This window comes from Malania oleifera, chromosome 9 (assembly GCF_029873635.1).
Source record: "Malania oleifera isolate guangnan ecotype guangnan chromosome 9, ASM2987363v1, whole genome shotgun sequence".
NCBI lineage: Eukaryota > Viridiplantae > Streptophyta > Magnoliopsida > Santalales > Ximeniaceae > Malania > Malania oleifera.
Window position 1 is genome coordinate 22,389,659 of NC_080425.1, and position 22,536 is coordinate 22,412,194.

Consider the following 22,536-nt stretch of genomic DNA (forward strand, 5'->3'; position numbering starts at 1 on the left):
AAGGTATGAGAGTGTTTGGAAGAATTATAAACAAAATGGGATTTTGGGTTTGAGAGAATTTTGGCTAATGATATTTCTTAATCTCTTGCTAATCCTCACAAATAAACTCATATTTATAGACTAGGGTAAAATTATAACCGTTTAGGACTTGTTGGGTATTCTTAGAAAAGTTCTAAAATGCTTAGGGAGTATTAACCCAAATTAACTCAATTTACCGCAGTTAAATTATTTTTTAACCTGCTGAGGTTCGGGTGGCTGAACCTAGGTTTGGTCACCCGAACAGACACAATCATAAAAGCCATTTAAATCAATTTGGAAGCCCGAGTCTCAATTTGGTCGCTCGAACAAAAGTCAAAAACATTTCTTCGTAACTTCGGGTGTCTGGTCATAGGTTCGGTAGCCCGAACTCGTGTGTTCGGTCGCTCAGTGTTTGATTTGAACGTGAAGGTTCGGCAGCCCGAGTTGGTGAAAAGTAACCTTCTAAGGGTTCGGGCGCCCGAGGGCAATATGGTCATTTTGGGTTCGGTCGCGCGAAGCATGGTCAAACTGCTGACTTTCTAGCAATTCGATCGCCTGACCTCTTACATACTTACCCTATTTTGTCCAATTTTATTTCAATTCTTTCGCCTAATAATGTAAGTGATTATGGGGACTTTGTGCACAATGTGTAGGAACCTAGGGTCTTTTCAAATACACCCAAAAACCTAGCATCGGTTGACCAAAGGTCGACCGAAGGGTGCCCTAAGGTCATTCGGTCTCTATGGTCAATCTATGACATTTTTTAGCTTACAGAAACCTACATGCATGACATGCAGAGATTATTACAGACCATATCCTAATTACTATTACAGACCCAATAACATTACAACAATTAATAAACATTCTGGGTCTTCATTTTCTTCAAGTTGTCATGTTCCATCAATATGATTTTCCTACTATGGTCCTGCACACAAATTTGGCAAATGTTAAATACCGGAGTATTTGTCATAATTAAAACAGGATATGACCCTTGGGGTCAACAAAGAGTATTGTCTCAAATAATCTAAATAACGTCCCAAGCTTGCATTGGATGCTTCCATGTCTACATTAGCATTGAATTCAGGAAACCTCTTAAAATGGTCATCACCCCTAGAGTAAGAGCCAAAGTCAAGACTTAAAGTTAGAAGCATTGTGAAGTCCATCTAAGGAAGCATAATCTGACTCACTATCATCCTAAGTAACAATTTGTACCATTTTGAGTACATCTCTAACATTCTCAATTGGTTTTAGAGTTTTGAAACCCCAATCTAAAGCCTTCTTTGTCGTTCCCCAATAAATTATTGTTGGAGGATTGTTAGGGAATAATTCTTCAATCATGTCTTCAATATTCAGGACCGATATATTTATCCCTATTAAACTAATCATAAATATCAACAGCATCACTGCTATACAAATTTTCACTATTCAAAAAAAAAAAAAAACACCTTACCAACAATGGTAAAGCTCCAAACTAAAATACTCAACATCATTGCCAAGCCAAATGAACAACATTATAATGACGAAATACATTATGTAATACACACAAGCAAACAATTTGTTTTTAAACATGGAAATGAATTAAATTATCCATCAAAATAAAGTTTAGGGTTTTTAAACCTTATTCTATAATAAAAAAATTTTCTAGGTAAAAAGCACACTTTTAGTGTAACTAAGGGGCAAAACAATTCTTTTTCTAAAACAACTTTCATGTTTGGGTTATGAATTTCCTTATTTTCATCTCTTTTATTTAACTATTCCAAAACATATTCTAGTAAAATTGAAGAACATGGAAGTAAAATAATCACTACCTTGTAAGTATTTTATGGATTTCACAATATTCTTAAATTTGGTGCACAAGTTACATCAAATTACAATTTGTTTATTAAATTAAATTTAAATAGTAAGCTCAGTGACCAAATTTACAACTAATCCGTGAAATTTTAACAGAAAATTTTTATATTTAGCAGCTAGAAGCCCAAAAATTTCTCTCCTCTTACATAATTGGACCGGAGAGAGAGAGAGAGAGAGAGAGATGGGGGACGAAAAAGTGAAGGACGACGCACTGCAGATATTGGGGCTCTTCCAAGTTCTGCCTCGATTGGTCGTCTTCGATCTCGATTACACCCTCTGGCCTTTTTACTGGTTTCATTCTTCTCTTCTGCATTTCTTTCTTAGTTTTAGGGTTTTCGGTCGCGGCTTTGGAATTGAATTTGCTCTTACTTCTTCAGCTGATTTGGTTTCTCGTTTAGTGATGTTGTTCCTGTTCTTTGCTTTAGGATTAGGCGGTTGAATTCTTCTGTATTGAACACCGGTTTGCTATCATTCTCGGGATTCCTTGTGTGAAATCTGTATCTTCAAAAATGGCTTTAGGGAAATATAAATTGTAAATTATATAATGGAGTTCCCAACTATTCAATTATGTAATTGTCACGAGGGAACGAGCTAGCATGAGAAACACTTCCTTTTGCATTTATTCTATCTTTATGCAGTAATTCATGAATTGTGTCCAGATGATTGCTCTCCCTTAAAATGTGTTTGAACTCCACTCTCGGAATAAATTGCTGCACCTTTGAAATTGAATTGGGGGTCCTTTTCAATTTCCTTGGTAGACATCTGTTTTTGACACCCATAAAATAGCACTGGAAGAGTGACTGTCTATGATGTGTTTAAACTTGCCTACTCTGAGAGGAACTAGTGTATCAAAATCTTGTTGGATAGCCATGTTCAGCCGCATTAGAATCTGCACACCCAGTAGACTTCATAAAAAATGCAGAGAAAATGCCCCCTATTGTCTCTAAGCACCTCCAAAGCCGCAGGCCCAGGCTTCACCAAAGAAGAGATGTCCATCTTGAAGTTGTACACAACCTTCTGGAGGTGTCCAGTAGGAGACTGCTCCGCACCTGACATTTAGCTAAAATTTTCACTAATAATCATCATTCCAAATCAAATCTTGGTTATTAAATAAAAGATCACTCAAAGATGACATGGAGACCAAAGTATGGCAGGGAATATGGTTTGCCACAGCGTCTTCACTGTTGTTGTTCCCAACCAAACAAGTTTCTTCTTAGGCTGATATTCTATGGCACTCAATCCCCCTCTAGAAGCCCAACTCTACTATTATAGCATTGTAATTTAACCGCTAGAGCATAATCCTTGGAAAAACCAGGCCTAGAAAAGAGCACAATGTAGCATTAGCTAATAGCTAAGGATTACCAAATGCTTAAATTTCTAAAATGCTAACTACAACCTCCAAAAACTTTTCAAACTGCTAAATGAAATGCACGCTACGCTGCACAATGGACCATCAGAAAAAGCAGAAATAATTAACTGCTACTCATAAAATGTTTTCTTCAAGTGAATTGTGCAATGAGGAAAATAAAGGATAGTATTTATTTCATTGATACGCTACACAATTAACAATTGTGTCCAAACCTTTATCTAATGAACAATTATGATGAGTGGGGGGCAGCTTGCAGTCAGGGTGCTGAGTGGCACCCCATGCCTGTCTTTGAACTCATCTTCCCCCACCCCCTCTCTCCCCAATCAAAAAAAAACAATTATGATTGTTTAAAATTATTCTGTGGATAATTGCTGCAAAGCATTACATTTACATGAATAAGATAATTATAGTTTTTGTTGTGAAATCCTAAAAATTAAATAAAAGTTTCTAATTCTAATTGTTTGCCTAAGTAATTCTAATTGTTACTTGTTCAATTTTTTTTAAACATTTTCTAGTTGGTCCAAACTTTCAAGTCCCTCGTTGATTTTTCACTTTGTTAAATATGCTTTCAACTTAAATTTCATTGGACATTATGAAAAAAAGCTGCAAAAGGTTAAAACAGTCAAGTTGTAATTATTTATCCTTAGAAATTTATCCAAGCTAGGTTGAGCACCTTGAGCCCCCGGTATGGTTGGGACTCTAGCTCCAAACAGCCGAAGTTATAGTCGCTGGGGTTCCTTGTGGCTTCATGGTGAGAGGGTTGAGTTTTGCCGACTTCTTTAAAAAAATTTCAAATAGGTGTCCACATGTTTGATGCATTCTAAAGTTTTCATATGACGAAGTAATTATCCTTATCCTATTAAAAAACAAGTGTGTTTCTTTGCATTTTGTGGCTCTAATAATGATAATGACCATACTATCAATGCCTCATAACCATGAGTTTGGCACTGTTATTCCTCTTTTACAGGTTTTTATTATACTTTAGTAGCACTATTATTTGTCACTCAAGTGACGACACGAGGAGTTTCCATTCACCAGAACAGCAGCCTATATATTTCTCTTACTATGCTTAGGATACATTTTATTAGTATTAATAAATTCATTCTCATCTATCTAAACAATTTTTATGGGTATTACTTTATATCACATTCCTTAACAGTGAATGTCGCTCCAAACGTGAAATGCCATCTTTGTATCCACATGCAAAGGGAATATTATATGCTCTGAAAGACAAGGGAGTTGATGTCGCCATTGCCTCCAGATCACCAGCACCAGATATAGCAAAGACGTTTCTTGAAAAATTGGATATCAAGTCAATGTTTGTAGCCCAGGTGATCAGTGGAATATTTATTGATTTATTCTACTCTCCCTTCTTTATATCTGTGGAGTGTTTTTATCCAAAATATATATATATCTGTCAAGTCTTCTTGATCTCCTCTCAAGGAAAAAGAAAAGGGGGGCAAGGAGGCATAGACATGATAAATGTGATGTCTTCTTGATCTCCTCTCAAGGAAAAAAGAAAGGGGGGCAAGGGGGCATAGACATGATAAATTTGACGTCAAGGAAGGATAGAGTAACTGATTAATTCTCCATTTTATGTAGTTCTAATTGGTTGTGTGAAGCTGAAATGCGGACATTGCTGTGTTACTGAGGTGAAATTTGACAAGAAAGATTCTTAGTATCTTCCATGAGTGTGTGTTCTAATTAAAAAACACGCATGTCCCAAGTAGTTACTAAGCATCCACCATTAATGTATATATCATTGTATCTTTGATTTATTTGTTTGTGTGCAAAGCTTGGAAATAAAAAGTGGCAATACTTATATGTTGGCTTGAACAAAAGGAACTATTGTTAGAGCAAAAACAAAATTTACTTGTAACAGTGTCCAATCTATTGTTCAAGAAGCCTGCCACATGGGGACATGTTGATGGGACATGTTTTCAACTCACTAATCATTGATTGATAGAAGGTTGAGGATACAGAGCTACACCAAACAAGCTTAGGAACCTGAGAATAAAAACCATACATCATGATATAAATTTGAAGAAGAATCCCAGGGTAGTTGATCTTCCACCCACCCCTGCCCCAAACCCAAAACAAAACAAGATAAAAACAAGAACAAAAGAAAAGAAAAAATGAGCAAGGAAAAGAAATTCAATTTTCTTAGACTTTGGTATTTTTTGCTTACCAACCATGCTGTCAAGTGAAAATTCTCCCCCATGAGCTGTCAGTGCCTCCAACTACCATACATTCTAGCATTGGTCTACCAACAGGCACCTGTGTCTTTATGGTTTTTAGCTGCATGACTAGATTTATGCTTCCATTACCTTTTGTGAACTATTAGTTGAGGTATGAAGAGGTTGAATTATTTGCTTCCTCCTTGTCCCCCTTTTGATTATTTTGGTGAGCCTCTAGTTTTAAGGCAGTTGATAGTTTCTTATACAAATTTGTTCCTGTACCTCTCTACCTAATTCTTCTTCTCATTACCCAGGAAATTTTTTCCAGTTGGACACACAAAACAGAGCATTTCCAGAGAATTCATAGGAGGACCGGGGTGTCCTATGACTCCATGCTCTTTTTCGATGATGAGGACAGAAACATTGAAGCGGTAAAAGCGGATGAACAATTTTTTTTTCCTCTTGTTTTCTTACGGAATTTTCTTCCTTTCTGATTTTACACTGCTTTTTTTATGATGAGGATTGTTTTTTGAAGTGCCAAAATTGGATGGATCGTCTTTTTTTGGTTTTTTAATACAATTCATTTTGTCTTTTGCCGTTTTTTAATACAATTCACTTTGTCTTTTGCTTAGAGGGGCTGAATATTGAAATGTTTCAACTCATTTAAATATTTGGATCTCTAAGGAGCAAACAATCCAAAATATTAACTTTTATTGGGCAACTATATATAAAATCTGTATTGGCTTTGCCATGGCAGGTTTCTAAGATGGGAGTTGCGAGTGTTTTGGTCGGTAACGGGGTGAATCTTGGAGCATTGAGGCAAGGGCTCGCAATTTTCTCTCAGTATTCACGTCCTTCGAGGAAAAACAAGCAGAAATGAGCTTCCCCTTTTATATCCCCTTTGAAATGATTGCAAATTTGTTCCTGTATCCAGGATTATATTCTGACAATTATCTCATATCATTCAAGAATACAGTATAACTTCTTGTATCAGTAGGTAGTACAGAAGGAAAATGTTGTGCAAACCAAGAGGATTATGCTTTTGTTTTGCAGTGTGCTAATGTTCCGTGGTTATGCTCTGAAAGAAATGTATTTGTTGATGTTGAGAAAACAAGAGACTCAAAAGGGAATTTTATTCTGAATCTGCTTTCTTGAAATTACCATACAACCGGTTGTTGTGGCTTGTTTTTTTCATAATATTACTCACATAGCTGGTAAGAAATATCGACAAAACAATTATCCAAAAGTAAATTGTTCATGTGAGCATACTTCAATCTCTTTCAGGATGGATAAATTTAAGTTTGATTTCAGGCTTTAGCATCCCTGCGGAAACCATTTGCTTGTGCACACATTAAATATTTAGCATGCAAGCTAAGAACAAAGCAAGAGATGCAAAAGAGTTTCATATATTCCTGTCACTCAAGCATACTTCGATTTACCAATTACAAACTTGAAAGTTGGATTCCAGCAGTTAGCATCTCTGCAGAAACCACTTGCTCTCACGCGCATTAAATAATTATTGTACAAGCAAAAGGACAAACCAAAAGTCCTCTATGCCCTATCATATTTGACATGTTGAAAATTGTGAACTGATGAATTACCTTACTGCACTCTTCAGTGAAGAAAATCATTTCTCCTTATTGAAGCTGGTAATGGTTGAGCTCTTTCAGTGGCCATCTTTCTTCTCTACTCTCTTCAAGTTTCTTCCTTGCAGGAGAAGATATGTTTGCATCCTCTCTGGTGGAATCGCAGAGCCCATCACTGTCCGCCAAATCTGTCAGCCCCTTCCCTTCCTCAGAAATTTTTAATATTTTCTCTAACATTTCCATCATTTTAACATCATCACAGGAAAAATCACTAATCCAGTCACAGATACTCTCCGCATGAAACAGCATATTATCTCTTTCTGATCTGAGCTTTGCAATGTCTTCAATCAGCGCTCTTTTCTCAAGCTCAAGCTTCTTAAGTAGGCCCTCCAAGTGCCTCCGTTCATTCACAATTTGATCCTCAAGTTGCTTTGTTTTCAACATATTTGTTTCCAGAGATGCTTCAAGCTGCTCAGCACGTGGTTTTGAATGTGACAAGGATTCCTTTTGAAATTTCAGTTTATGACCCAAATCATTGACTTCCCTCTCCAACTCAACTACTTTTTTGTTCTTTTCTTGAACCTCTAAATTGGCCTCATACTCAACCTTCTCCAAAGCATCACTAAGCACTTTAATCTCAACCTGCTTCTCTGTAACTTCGGAAAAAGCACAGATTACTGCATTTGTCAAGTCCTTTTCCAGTAATGTAACCAGTGTCTGAAGATGCACTATGCTCTGTTCTTTATCTTTTATTACATCTAGAAGCTTTTCTTTCTCTGGATCAAAAATATTATCCGCATGTAGCTCCCTTCTCATGGATTCTTGCTTCAACCTATCAATCTCTCTATGAAGGTCTTTTATGGTGTCATCCTTTTCTTCTGCAATTTGGAGATAAGTCTCTTTCTCTCGTTGAACGACTTCAATTAACTGCACTTTTTCCGCAATTGCAGTTTCGAGGAAAACAATTTGTTGCTCAAGATCACTAATTTTCTTCTCATGCTCTTTTCCAGTGTGAATAAGGTTCTCTTTCTCTTGCTCAAGGGTTCTCACAATCTCCTCTTGTGCAAGACGGAAAATCCCCACTTGTTTGATGATTTCCTCTTTTTCTTTGAGGGAATCTTTAACACTTGCAGGGGTTAATTTGCATTTCTGCAATCCAATCTCTATTTCAGCTTTCCCAAGAGCTTTTTCAGGTAATTCACTGTTTGATGTTTCTAAAACCTTAGAAAAATCCCTTCTATCTTTCATCTGGGCACGTTCCAAATTTGGTTCTTTCAGGTGAAGCTGACATCCTGTTGAGTCCTCAAGCAATATTTGATGCCTCTGAGGGTCTTCCTTCAGAAACATTTGCGGCTGTTCTATGTAATTAAAGGACTGAACTCTCTTTCCTGCCAGAGGTAGTTCCCGAGGTTCCTGCACAAGGTCAACAAGAGCTTCATTTAAATTGCTGTTCTTCATCTTTAATTGCTTTGTTAAAAGCAAATTTGTCGCCTTCTTCTCTTTGTTGCGCAGTTCTACCTCAGCCTTGGCATTTAATAGCTTCGCATAAGCCTCAGAAGATTCAGACTTCAACACCACAAGTACTAAAGAGATCTCTTCATTTAGAACCTCTATTGAAGCATGACAACTTTCCAACTCACTCTGGAGTTCTTGTACTTGTTTACTTTTTTGCTTCACCTCAGAAATATGGCAGTTCATAGCTTCCTCCAATTGTTTGAGCCGAAAACTCCATTCAGCTTCTGTTGCTTTGAGATTCAAAGAGCAGTTGTTGTGCACCTCCTCCAAACATTGAAATTTGTTATGCAGCTTCATCAGAGAAGAATCAGCTCCAGCTTTGTTAGTCTGAACTTCTTCTTTAAGTTCTTTAAGAGATCGCCGCAATTCCTGATTCACTTGCTCAAGGTGCATAATTCTGAATTCCATATCTTTGATACAAGTGTCCTTTGTTCCCATTGAATTCCTTAAACTTGCAATTTCTTCATTCCTCTGACTAGTCAAGCAATCAGTCTTTGATTTGGCTTCTGGCAGATACTCCACATAAACATTCTCAAAATGCAAACTAAATTCAGACACTTGAACTTCCAGAAGCTTCCTTCTGCTTTCCTCATGAGACAAGGCTTGGTTGCACATCATTAATTGGGTTTTCAAACCTTCTGAGATCCTGCTTTGAGAGTTCAAGCTTTTCTGCAGTATTGAGATCTCTTCAAGCAGTGCTGATTTTTCCCTTTCCCACCCCTTCTTACTTGAACTGAACTGATCTTTAACCATTTTGAGCACTTCTTCTAGATGTTTAAACTGTTCATTTTTCCATTTCAACTGATATTGGACTTCCCTATTTTCCTCTTCCAATTTAATGATAATGCCATCTCTCAATGTCAGTTCTTCGGCTGCTTGAGCATTCACCCCTGCTTCTAATTGCTTTCTTTCTGAATTTAGTAAGAATCTTTTGAGACCTTCAATTTCCTGATCACTAGCACGGACCTTCTTCTCCAACTCTCTGTTTTCTCCTTCCAGTTTTTGCAGCTTCTCACTACAATCAACTGTGAGTTTTTCATTCATAGAAATCAGATGCTTCAGAGATGACTCTTTTTCACAGAGACTAGATTTGAGGTCTTCATATTTTTTCCTCATTTCAAAAATCTCCTCTGACTTGGCGCCTAGCTCTTTGGCCTGTTTCTCTATAACCAAATCTACGTTTCGAAATTTATCTAGTTGCTCACTATGAGCTTTTCTCAATCTCTCACAAATTTCTGCTTTCACTATGTATTCAGCCTTTAGCTTTTCCCTCTCCACTTTAATCTCATCCAGTTCTCTATGTAGTCCATCCATTTCCCCTGTTACTCAATACTGATTAAAAGCCTGATGCAGTAAGGTAAAAGTGAGGCAATGACTAGAAATAAAACAAATACCCCAACCCCCACCAAGAAAAAAAAGAAGCCCCCATCAAGTACATAGTATGTCAGTACAAGTCAATGTAGGAAAAAAACAGCATAAACATAAACAAAAAAAGAAAAAACAAAACAAAACAAAAACAAACAAACAAATTGACTGGATCTTCCTAGCAAAGCTTACTGTAAAGTTTAGTATAATCTTCAAAAAACTTCATAACCAGCTTCCCTTGGTTGCAAGGATACTTTTTCTAAGCAGCAATCACTGAATTTCACAAGTGATTCTTCTAAATCTCAAATTGGACACAACTCCCCAATTTAAAACACCCCAAAACGATCCTCAACTCTCCAATTGACTGCCCAGAAAACAGAAGGAAAAGAAAACAACCTACAGAGTATGTTTTCAATTGATTCTATTTCTTAGGGCTAATCACCTCAATCCGACTACGTACACAGGTTGTTATATGAGGCCTGGTTTTGTTCTTGTCTTCTTGATATCTCTTTTATGCAGAAGTCATAATTCAACATTTTGCTTCTTTTCTCCCCATCCTTTTCTCAGCAATCAAAGAAAAACCAAATCATTGGACTTAGGGTATTGCCGGCCAGTGAAACAATTGCAAATGGATGAAACAAAAATAAATAAGAAATTGGAGAAAAATGAACAGAAATAGTCACTATAATCCTAACTAGGAGCGCGGTTGGTTGCATATTTGTATAAAAATCCTAACATTTTGGTTGTTTCATGCCAAAAGTTTTTTTTTTTTTTTAGTTGAAGTTTAATTTCACAGGCCCTAAATCCATAAAAGTTATATCCAAAATAAAAGGAGTATCAAAATTCCAAATCAAATCAAAGAAACTGACGAAATGAATCATCATAAACAGTCCGTTTAGGCTTTCCAAAAAACTGAGGAAATCCCGTGCTTGTGCGTGAAACAAATGAATTAATAGGCCATTATATGCTGTTTCTCAAACAAATAAAGAACGGAAATACTTACCTCGGCTAAGCCGAACAGTTATATTTCAAAGATCAATTAACTGGAGCTTCTTCCTTTTCTCGGCTTCCAAACAGGTCAAAACTTCAATGGAGAGAGAGAGAGAGAGAGAGAGCTGATACTGACTGACGCGGGAGGTTCTGTTTCCCTTCGCAGATTTGAAAAATGAAATCCTCCAGCGCCATGCTGGGGTTTTGCTTTCGACTGCAAAACGACACCGTATGACTTGCCACTGGTCTTTATTTATTTATTTATTTACTTTTACCACCGGTTTATGTTGCAACACGTGTCGTCCAATTTTGTCAAAAGTTTATTGGATGGAAAGAGAAATTACATTGCTCTTTTTGTATTCCGAATATAATTACTTCTTATTAAATTGGCTTCAAAATTTTTAACTAATTCAATAAATCAAACTTGTTTTCAATACTTTCTAATTATTAAGAAGTTAATTCGTAAATATAGATTTTTAATTTTCAAAATTTGTGGTCTTAAACGCTATGTTAGTGATCAATTCTCATACTTAATTTTATTAATATATCCGTCAAGAAGGAGAAAAAAAAAAAGATAGAATAAAAATAGAAGAGGGAAAAAAAGAAATTGCTCTCCCATCCCTTCGTTGTTTTGTTGAATTTAAATATTTAAATAAAAAATATTTATTAGTCGAAACAATAGACAACTTTTTCCATTTTTTTTCTCTTTCGAAAAATTTGGTCTTGAGAAAGGAGTTGAAATGCCCATTCTTTTTTTTGTATTATTATTTGATTTTATTCATCGATATCTCTTTGTTCTTTCTTATTTTCATTATATTAAATACAATAATAGATTATCTAAAAGAAAAGAATATTAGCATCACAAAAGTAATAGAGTGCTCTTTTTGATTTGTAGTATAATGAAGATTTATATTAACCAAGAGGCTGACAATTTTTTTAATATAATAAATAAGTTAAGCTAACTTGCAAGATGTTCGAACTAAATGTGCTCTGCAACTCGATGACTAAAATAAGATATGAGTTTCTCTCAATTTAAAAATATTAAATTGTTGCTAAATTGCTAAATTTAGACAAGTGCGTTAATAGAATAAAAAGACCTTTGACTATTTTGGCATTAAAAAATCAACTTTTTTCTAATCTAAAAATTTAAAATTATATTTTTGATAAATATATTATAGGAGTTACATCGTGAATATATTGATAGACTTTGAGAAATTCAAGCAATTAATATTAGTACTAATATATAAATTACCATCGGAGGCCTAAGGTAGCCTCTTGTTTGATTATATTATTATATAATATAAGAAAGAAAGGCATGAGGACCTATTTTATTATTAAAGATAACTCATTAGCATATTTTATTCTAGATTCAATTGAATCACTTAATTAATTATTATCACTTAATTGGTCTTCTAGTTAATTACAAGAAACATGTAGGTCATGAGCTATGCAAACAGGCCTAAGTTTAATAAAATGATTATGTAGCCCCCACGGGCATGGCGCGGTGGAAAGGTATCAGCATATAAGAAAGAGCATCGGGGGTTCAATTTCAAGTAGAAACACCAACAGTACCTGTGGATTGTGAGAAAATACTCTGTGAGCCAACGGGGACCTTGAATGGTGAGAATTCGCTTTATGAGCCAACGGAGACCGTGGATGGTGAGAGTTTTCTGTAAGTCAGCGGAGACCGTGGATGGTAATGGAGATGTGTCCCGGGGGTCGGGTTGGCCGAACATCCAACTGATGCACAAAAGTCGTGTCCGCATTCCGGACTTTACCTAATCAGCGAGACCTAAGGGGAGGATGCTGATCCGTAAGTTTGGTGTCGTACTAGGGGGGCCCGAAGGGCTTGTTGGTGGTTGAAGTTCCTATGTAATCAAAAAAATAAAAATAAAATAAAATGATTAAGTAAAAGAAAGATTTTAACATTCCAACACAATCATCTTGAGAACTGCACTTGATTAGTTGAGGATTACCTTTGAATTCAACTAATTAAGATTTTGGTCCATTCATTTTATTCACCAACCACCATGTTTTAGTAATGGATAGCTTTGCATAAATAGAGATTGTCCAAGCTTTAAAAAGCCCAAAAGCATGGAAAGACAACTTTAGGGATGCATCATCAAATTTATTATATGTGCATGCTAAAACTCTTTTTCAAAAGGGACAAACAAAATAAACATGAAAATTGCACACAAATTAGAAAATCTAATAGGACTGCCAAGTAATGATTCTACCATACTAACGAATAACCAACTGAGTTCTAAGTACCTCGTCCTTTTTTCCCCGTCCTATAGGACAACACATGCACATGCACAAACACATGAGAAATATGTAAAATTCACAAGAAGCGTTGCGAAAAAACAAACTAACTAAACTTAGCATGCACAGAAGAAAGGTCCCTGGGAGGCTAAGGAATTTTCCATAAATTTATCTAATTTCCTTGATTTTTGTCTCAATTTTTCATGAATTTTCTTGTACTTTTAGGAATTTTCAACAATTCTCAACTATTATGTTGAATTTTTTATTTGAAAAAAATTATTTACTAGATCAAGTCAAGTCAAATCTAGTTGATCCAAACACATTGGCAAATCATAAACAAGACAGTGGCACAAGAGTGATATCACCATTTTGATGTAGGACATGATGGATTGACCTAATCCTACGGTTCAACCTTCACACAAGCACATACACTCAAAACACTTTAAATTAAGAATTTAATTATCCGGACATAGATACCATAAATCATTTTATATTTCATATGTTGTTGGAATTTTGAGAAGGTGTATGATGTTGTTATGAAATAAGTCTCAATTGGTTCTTTCACAAAGGAATCAAGTTAAATGCTGAAAAGTTGTTATTTCATATATTCAAGAATATAAGTTATATGTTAGCAATCTAATATTCATGCAATGGATTTAAGTTAGGAAGTACCCATGTTGCAATCTATGGATTCAACAGGGTTATTCAAAGATGTGATTTAATCTACTAGCAAGGGTTCACAAAATATTGTAAGGATTCAAACACAAGTGTTAAAATTACCAAGAGAATTGTTTGGATGACTTGACGTTGTTCAACACAAGTTAGACCAAGTCGAAGTCCTTCGTGCAAGCTTTGAATCACCAAGACGAACGCAACAGTGGAGGTAAGGAAAAGTGGCCGTGTGGGTGTTGGATGGAAGGTAGTCGTGTGGTGTGTGAGGAAGATGATGATGGAGTCGCTAAATAGAATAGTGGTCTCTCATCACCTAATCTCCGGAGAGAACGCATAGCCTCACACTACACAATTAAAATGATTGAACAAAGCTTTCAAGCTTTAGCAAAGAGAATTTTCTCAATATTCAATAATTAAATCTTAGCTAAATTTTCAGGTCTTAAAATGGAAATATATAAGGGGGGACAAGACATTAACTTAGCTAATAATTCACACACAAGCATGGGGGACGTAGCTAATTAATAAACACAACTTACTAACAAATTAAATACTTAACACAACTTACTAAACTCACACATTAAACACTCACACATGCAAGTTAAGCTTAAGTGTCTTTCAAGATTACAAATTAAATATAAACATAAGTCATAGGGACGCCCAATTTATATGGGGCCCATTGGAGCCGTATGGGGCCCACATAAGTATTGAGATGGATCTTGCTTTAATACTTCCTTGGGTCTTCAAGCACCTAATAATCTTTTAATGAAATGTCCAAGTAAATACAAATCCAAAATATCCAAGTCTTCCACACAAAAAGTCTTCCATCAAAATAGATGGTCTTCGGGTAAATCTCACATGTACCTACAAAATAGATTTAATGATAGTAGACATCTGGAGGTTTTCCACATGTCACCATGTTGGCAAAGGGGTGGATATCAGGAGGTCGTTCACGTGTCACCATGTCAGCAAAGGTAATGGGTAAGGTGTGTTGATCGCCATCACATTTGATGTCATGTTAATGCAAATAGTTGAGAGAGAATAAGTGGTGAGATCATCCACTAATGTCACGTATACATGAGAAGTTGCTCGATGGGAGGCATGGCAAAGGCTGGCAAAGGCATCCACAACTTATATAGGAAGATGGTGATGGGCAACAAATGTTAAGCATCTAACGATGAACTACTCAAGACGATCATGTCCAATTTAGTCAATTAGCTTAGAAAATAACACAAAATAGAGGGACTGTTTTCAATTTCTTTCCTCACTCTTTGTTTCCTCACTTCACCATAGAAACCCTAGGCACTTTAAGCTCCTTCAATAGTTGTTGGTTTGAGCTCCATCGTAGCATGCAATCGTTATGACACCATGGCTTCAATTCTTAGGTGTGCAAAGGTATTTCTCTCGAATGTTTTGGTCAAAGATCCTTCTTGATCCATAAATCCTTTAAAAAATGGGATCCTCTGTTTTTTCCCTTCGGTTTAGATTTTTTATCCTTAGTCTCCAAGATTCCATTCAATCCCTCCAAGGGTTGGGGGGTTCCTCTTATGGTTCTCAAGTTCAAGGCTTTTTGAGTTTGTAGCTAAGCTCCCTAAGGATAGAATTGATATGGCCGCTTCTTGGTTCACTAGATTTGGGTTCAAATATGGACATCTCTAGTTCATGTTCCTTTGGTTAGGGTTAGGATTTCCTTTGATTTTGGCTTTGGAGTCTAGGATTTCTAAGATCTAGGTTCAAAGGCTTATATGGTTTCCCTAAGCTTTTAGGTTTATGAATTCCTAGAGTTTGGTTTAGGGGTTTTGTTCATGGCTACTTTTTTTTCCTATTTCCTTTTTTTTTTTTTTTTTTTCCTTTCCTACCAAATAAACAAGCTTTATTCGATTGAAGATGGATCGAACCAAATCAATAAATTGGGTTGATCTAAACTCCTAAGGGCCTCAAAATAGGGCAAACTACAATTCCCAATAGGGCTAACCCAAATGAATATGGACCCTAAGCCCGATTCACTAAGTATGTCAACTCTATTCCAACACATCCTTACGCAAGGTCAATTTAACCTCGTTACTTAGGTCAACCCAAAATGGGTGTGGAAATCGATACCTTGGTTTTAGCTTTGTAAATTCTACCTTCCTCTCATGGAATCTCAAACTCATACTCTTAAGAGATATTGTTTTATCACTTGCACTAGTTTTGAAAATCAAGCTATTTTTGCACTTATATTGTTCTTTGAAATTCTCATCATATCTCTACTGTACACTATACCAAATTTGACTATGAAAACATAATCCATATCAATTTAGGCATTTTCTAAGTTAAGTGACTTCTATTTGGTGACAAAAAATATTTAGTACAAATCCTCAAAAATAGAATTTTACTTCTACAATAAACACTACGTGCTTGAATCAAATTCATTGTTTTAAAACACAAAACTAAATGCAACTATTCATGAAATTATATATCATTCCTCCTTTGATCAATACTTAAACATCAAAGTATACGTATGTGCTCGTGCTATTTCCAATGTTCATACTCATAATTATTGTCTTAGGACATTTTAAGCCAAATACATGTTGTAAGGAACAATTAAAATTGGTATAGGATGTCAAGAAATACGCATGTTTTAAGCTTCAAAAGCTAGGATATAAATTAGAATACCCATTGGATATGGTACATATAGGAACTAAAGTTTGCCAAGTAACATGTTAAATGATCAAACCCTAAGGGACTGAATTAGTCCAAGAAAAATGGATTCCAAACTTTGTGAGACAACAAAATTCTCAATGATAATAAGAAATTCTTTCTTTCCTTCTCCTCCTCTTCCTAACAGCTCTTAGCTCTCAAGTTTCCACTCTTCTATCTCTATCTCCTTTTCTTCTTCTGCATTCTCCCTAAAGCTCTCCTTTTAAAGGCAATTTTCACATATAATTGGGGAAATTTATTTATTTTTTTCTTATCTATTTCATGATTATTCATATAGCCAAACAGTTGAGGAGGAGCTTTTATAGGAAATGCTTGTGCCCTCCTGTGTGAAGTGGGCTTTCTTTTAGGAGGAGAGCATGGACCTCATATGTGAGATGTGTTTTTGAGGGAGGGGCTCACATGTAAAGTGGATTTTTTAGGGAAGGAGCGATGCATTGTGAGGTCTTGAGGGTGTAGGTGGTGTGGAATGTGCATGGAACTTTTTTGTGAATTAGATCAATTTCAATTCGCCTCTCTTGTGCAGTTCTTATGTGCTATGGTTTTCTCATTCCCATATTGCCCCTTTAATGTGAAGTTTGTTAGGTAATTTTGGCATTCCACTTATATCCCCTTGTTTTGAAATTGGCTTCTTTTAGTGCTTGGGGCAGTCTTGTTCTTTGGCAAAGACTTTCCATGTGTATGTATGAGAGAGAGAGAGAGAGAGAGAGAGAGAGATGCATTAGTTGTCCTTGCTGCCACATGGTAGTTCCTATGGCTACTACCGTGCTACCAACTGGGCACATATTCCATTGATGACTAAAGGGCACCTCAAGTATTCTAAAGAAGCTCAACAATGCTAGTGTAATTTGAAAGGTGTGCGACAAATTTTTCCATAACCTCGATTGGGTCATATCATCGTGTAGTTCACGATGATACGGTCACAATAGTGAAAACGGCGTAAAAAATGGACTCCAAATGAAGTCACACGGGCCGCCACAAAATCTAAAATCATACTCTGTTTTTTAGCTGGAGGTTGAAGAAGAAGTTGCCATATCACCCCTGCCACATCATCACTAGGCCCCACTGCCACGTCATCACTGGGTCCCACTGCCACACTATCACTAGGCCCTAGTGCCACGTCATCACATTTGTAGTGATATATTGTGCTAATTACGTGTCTAAGGAAAATTATGTTTAGGAAAGTGGGACTTAAGCGGTCCATTGTGACCCTCTACTTCCCTGTGAATTTACTTGGTGTAATTTAGTACAATCATCATTGGACCCCACTGCCACATCATCAACGCCACCTAAGCAAACGGCATCATAACGGCTAGGGAATATTCCGTCAGTTAGGGAACATTTCGTACTGAGTCAACTCACTCCAAAACGAGTTTTTTGGGCCAAGTCAGCCCATTTCAGGTCTATTTTTGACAAGGTCTAACTTGTTTCTAAGATTTTGGGCTGTTCTAGACATAAGCGTGCAGTCGATTTTGTGTGATTTTGCTTCAATTATATCAATTGAGCGAGCAAGAACCAAAAACTCAAGTCCATTCTATGGAGAATTTAGGATCTAGAGCCATGGTCAAATTGACGGCATCAAATTATACTCTATAGAGACTGAGGATGGAGGATTTCTTGAATTGCAAGGATCTAGCAAATCCATTAGAAAATGACGGTAAGAGACCCGAATCAATTTCTATTCAAAATTGGAATAAAATGAATAGGAAAACTATTGGTTTTATTAGACAATGGATAGACCATAGTGTATTCCATCATGTTGCCTAGGAGACGGAAGCCTATACCCTCTGGAAAAAGTTGGGAGGATATGTATTATGCTAAGACAACTAGAAATAAAGCCCTTCTTATGAGACGATTTACAAGCATGAAACTAAAAAACGGAACTTCCATAGCTAAGCACACCGGTGAGTTTCAAAACCTGGTGAACCAGCTCGTCAACGTAGAGTTGAAGCTTGATTATGAAGTTCAAGCTTTATTACTGTTTAGTTCTTTGCTAGACAATTGGGAGACATTGGTAGTATCCCTACGAAATTCAGCTCCTGGAGGCAAACTTACCATGTCATTGGTCAAGGATGCTTTACTCAATGAAGAAGTCAGGCGAAAGGAAGCAGGCATGGATCAAACACATGCTCTTGTCACCAAAAACAGAGGAAGACCTCAAGCAAATGTGAGAAGTAGGAGTAGAGGTAGGAGCAGAGGCAGAAGTAGATGATAGTATCAGACATGTGATGGCAAAAATCAACAAGGTAAATATGGTTTTTTTTATTGTGGCATTGCAGGACATGTTAAAAGGAATTGCCGCCAATTTCAAAGAGATCAAGGTCAAAGCAGTAGCCAGCTGAAAAAGGAAGGGGGTGAATCTGTGGTCACCCATACGGAGGATGTATCACTTCTCTCAGCTGATGAAGAGATGTGCCTTCACATAGAAAGTCAAGATACTGAGTGGGTGATAGACACATAGGCTTTATATCACGCCACTCCCCGTGGTAATTTCTTCACTTCATACAAAGCAGGAGACTTTGGCACTGTGATGATGGGAAATACCAATTTTTCGGAGATCGTGGGTATTGGAGATATTCAAATCAAAACAAATTTTGGTTGCACAATGACTCTAAAGGATGTTCGGTACATCCCTGACCTTTGTCTTAATCTTATTTCTGGAGCAGCCCTTGATCGACAGGGCTACGATAACCAATTCAAAAATGGCAATTGGAAATTAGAAAAGGGAGTCATGGTTGTCACTCGGGGACACATCTACGGTACCCTGTACAAGACCTATGTGAAAGTGATGACAGACAACCTCAATGCAACTGAAGACGGGGCATCACCAAATCTGTGGCACAAAAGACTCGAACACATGGGAGAGAAAGGATTGTTCACATTAGCAAGGAAGACACTCATCAATGTGCGTAAAGGTATACCATTAAAACCTTGTGATCATTGTTTATTTGGAAAACAACATAGAGTCTCGTTTAATTTCTTTACAAAGAGAAGATCAGAGTTGTTGAGTTTAATACATTCTGATGTTTGTAGTCCCATGGAAGTAGAAACTTTAGGCGGTAACAAATATTTTTTAACATTTATTGATGATGTTTCGCGAAAGGTACAGGTATATTTTTTTAGAACAAAAGACCAGGTATTTGACAACTTCAAGATGTTTCATGCCATGGTGGAAAGAGAAATAGGAAAGAAGTTGAAGTATCTCTGATTAGACAACGGAGGCGAGTACATTCCCAGAGAGTTCAAAGCATACTATGTTGTTCACGGTATCCGACATGAGAAAATGGTCCCATGAACCCCACAACAAATTGGTATAGCCGAGAGAATGAACCGGACCATCATGGAAAGAGTTAGAAGCATGCACAATTTGGCTAAACTGCCTACTAGTTCTAGTTCCAGTGCTCAGTATATTCTCCTTATTGATGAGGGAGAGCTAGAGAGTTTTCAAGAAACTTAAAATCATCTATAAAAAGGTAAATGGTTGCAAGCAATACTGGAAGAGATGAACTCTTTACAAAAGAACAAGACATATAAATTGGTAAGACTTCCTAAAGGAAAGAAAGCACTGAGAAATAAATGGGTGTGCAAGTTGAAGAAAGATTGCAATAGAAAGATCATCAGACATAAAGTTGGGTTGGTTGTCAAAGGTTTTCAACAGAAGAAGGGTATCGACTTTGATGAGATTTTCTCACCAATGGTGAAGATGAATTCAATACAAGTGATACTTGGATTGACAGCAAGTTTGGACTTGGAGCTTGAATAGTTGGATGTTAAGACAGCCTTTCTCCATGGAGATTTACAGGAAGAAATCTATATGGAACAACCTAAAGGTTTTGAAGTTTCAAGGAAGGAGCATATAATCTACAAGTTGGAAAAGAGTATATATGGCCTCAAACAAGCGCCGAGACAATGGTATAAAAAGTTTGACTCATTCATGGTGGGTCATGGTTACAAGAGACTGAATTTAGTCGAACCACGTATATCTCAATGTTCTTTTGTGTATGTTTTTATCTCTGTTTTTGTCCTGGTTTCCTAACACTGTTGTTAGAGTCATGGTTCAACATTCTCCCCGGGATGCCGAGTACATGGGGCCGCCGATTTGAAACCCGACGCGTGAGGGGGAGATTGTTGGGATTATCCCACATCGGTTATGAAAGGGACTGGTGGTCGGTTATTAAGTATAAGGGAAAGTCTCACCGCATAAGCTAGATTTTGGGGTTGAGAAGACCCAAGACCACCTAACAATTTAGGCTATAATGACTTCACTTTCAAGACTTTCCTCAATTTACAAACATATGAATAAAAGCTCGAATAAGAAACTATGAGTGTAAACACTCAAGTGAAATGGAAGAAAAGAGTTTGAGAGCCCCAAAAATGCAAGAGGCCAACATTAAGAGAATGCAAACCAAACCTAGTGGTGCATGAGAACTTGATTAGTTGGGAGGATAAGGTACACAAAAGCTTTTTGAGGCTAGAGAAGGACGCAAAAAAAAAAAAATGCTTACCATGTGATAGGAAAGACTTTAGGTGAAAATTTTCATTTTGCATTTCAGGAAAAAAAAATGCTAAACCCCTAACATACTCATTTTGAAGATTTAAAAAAAAATTAAACATGAAATCTTTTAACTATTAATTGTTATGATTTTCTTGAAACTTAAAACAGAAAACAAGTGGTCCAAAAAAAAAAAAGTCAAGCCTTCTATATGATGTCCCAAATAAAATGGAGTGTTGATGATGGCAAGAGGCTCTTCTAAAGTCATTATATGGGTTTAAAGGGGAAGGATGTGGAGAGTAATTGTAAAAATAACTTAGACAAACATTAACTTAAAAAAATTTAATGAAAATTTAATATTATGGATTTATGCTTAGCCAGAACAAGAGTTTTTCAGGTAATGTTTTAAGAATAGAATATTACTCAATTTAATTTATTTATTTATAATAGGGGATAACACCTATACAATAATCACGTAACAAACACCATTTTAAATCTATATACTAAGATGGATAAAATAAAATTGACAAAGAAAAAAATATAACAATATGATGATCATTATTAGGCGGCAGTGTAACATACTATATTTTATACAACACTGCTATTTCATTTTACTAATTATGCCAAACCTCGCCACACTTCTAATTACTCTTTTCGTCCCGAAAATATGCAGCCCCTTTAGTTTTACAATACATTTTATGTCTTATTTTTAAAATTTTTTAAATAAATTTGATAATTTTAACTTATTTTTATTTTTTCAAGATTTTTATTTAAAACGTAGGAAATAAAGAGTTTATTTAAATGTGCAAAAAAATTTATTTATAGATTTCAAAATAATTCCGAAAAAAGAGAACTTTTTTTTTATCTTCTAAAAATTATGTAATGTAATATTTGAAATTATGATTTCCGGGGCTTGAATTTGGGTTTCTGTGGAATACTCGTACATTCCTGATTCTGCACAGATACAGGAAACCTCTCTCCCTCTTGTAAATCCTTACAACATATTCAGAAGAAAAAAGTCTTTAGCTAATCAAGTTCGTACTTTGCTTATTTCTCACAACCGACCACAAGTCAAAGAGTTTGTACAGACAACCGCTCTTGACAAGTACCTTATTCCAGCCACAACGAAAGAACAGTATGTCGATCTTGAGCTCAATCAAGATCTCATCAACCAGTGGATTCGAGAAGGCTATACACATCTTCACTTTGGTGCTGTCAGACTCCTTCTGACACTCCATGGCAGAAAAGGTCTTCCAGTCACCGCCAGAATCACTTTGCTGAATACGACGTATACGCAGTATGAACATGCAGCAATCGGTACCTCGCTAACCACTCTCCAAGCTGGTAGCGTGTGTCTCACATTCTTTCCCAACTTCAACATTCCTCTCAGAAACAAGAACCTGAGGAACTGTATGAAGGTTCAACTACAAATCACTGGCGCTCCACAAGTCTCATCAGCCTACATGGCTACTCTGCATCATCAACTGATCTACAGACTCCAAGATCACGCCGTTGATCTTCCTTTACCAGGACAGTCTGAAGATA

The 22,536-nt window shown here is 36.4% G+C and overlaps 2 protein-coding genes across 3 annotated transcripts; one reads left to right on the forward strand and one right to left on the reverse strand.

Moving 5' to 3' along the window:
* Positions 1–1,941: 1,941 nt before the first annotated feature.
* LOC131163770 (uncharacterized) lies at positions 1,942–6,572 on the forward strand. The gene is made up of 4 exons (XM_058120509.1): positions 1,942–2,160; positions 4,398–4,569; positions 5,730–5,846; positions 6,173–6,572. The coding sequence occupies exons 1-4, from the start codon at positions 2,051–2,053 to the stop codon at positions 6,293–6,295; spliced, it is 522 nt and encodes a 173-aa protein (XP_057976492.1). The 5' UTR covers positions 1,942–2,050; the 3' UTR covers positions 6,296–6,572.
* Positions 2,008–11,037, reverse strand: LOC131163768 (uncharacterized protein At4g38062-like). 2 transcript variants are annotated; one of them, XM_058120507.1, is made up of 3 exons: positions 10,885–11,023; positions 7,017–9,860; positions 2,008–2,918 (listed from the first exon to the last, which is right to left on the reverse strand). In XM_058120507.1, exon 2 carries the CDS (start codon positions 9,828–9,830, stop codon positions 7,053–7,055), a length of 2,778 nt encoding a protein of 925 aa, XP_057976490.1. In that variant the 5' UTR covers positions 9,831–9,860; positions 10,885–11,023; the 3' UTR covers positions 2,008–2,918; positions 7,017–7,052. The 2 variants fall into 2 exon arrangements, with proteins under 2 accessions (XP_057976490.1, XP_057976491.1); XM_058120508.1 differs by lacking the exon at positions 2,008–2,918 and having other exon boundaries at positions 6,789–9,860; positions 10,885–11,037.
* Between the last annotated feature and the right edge of the window lie 11,499 nt (positions 11,038–22,536).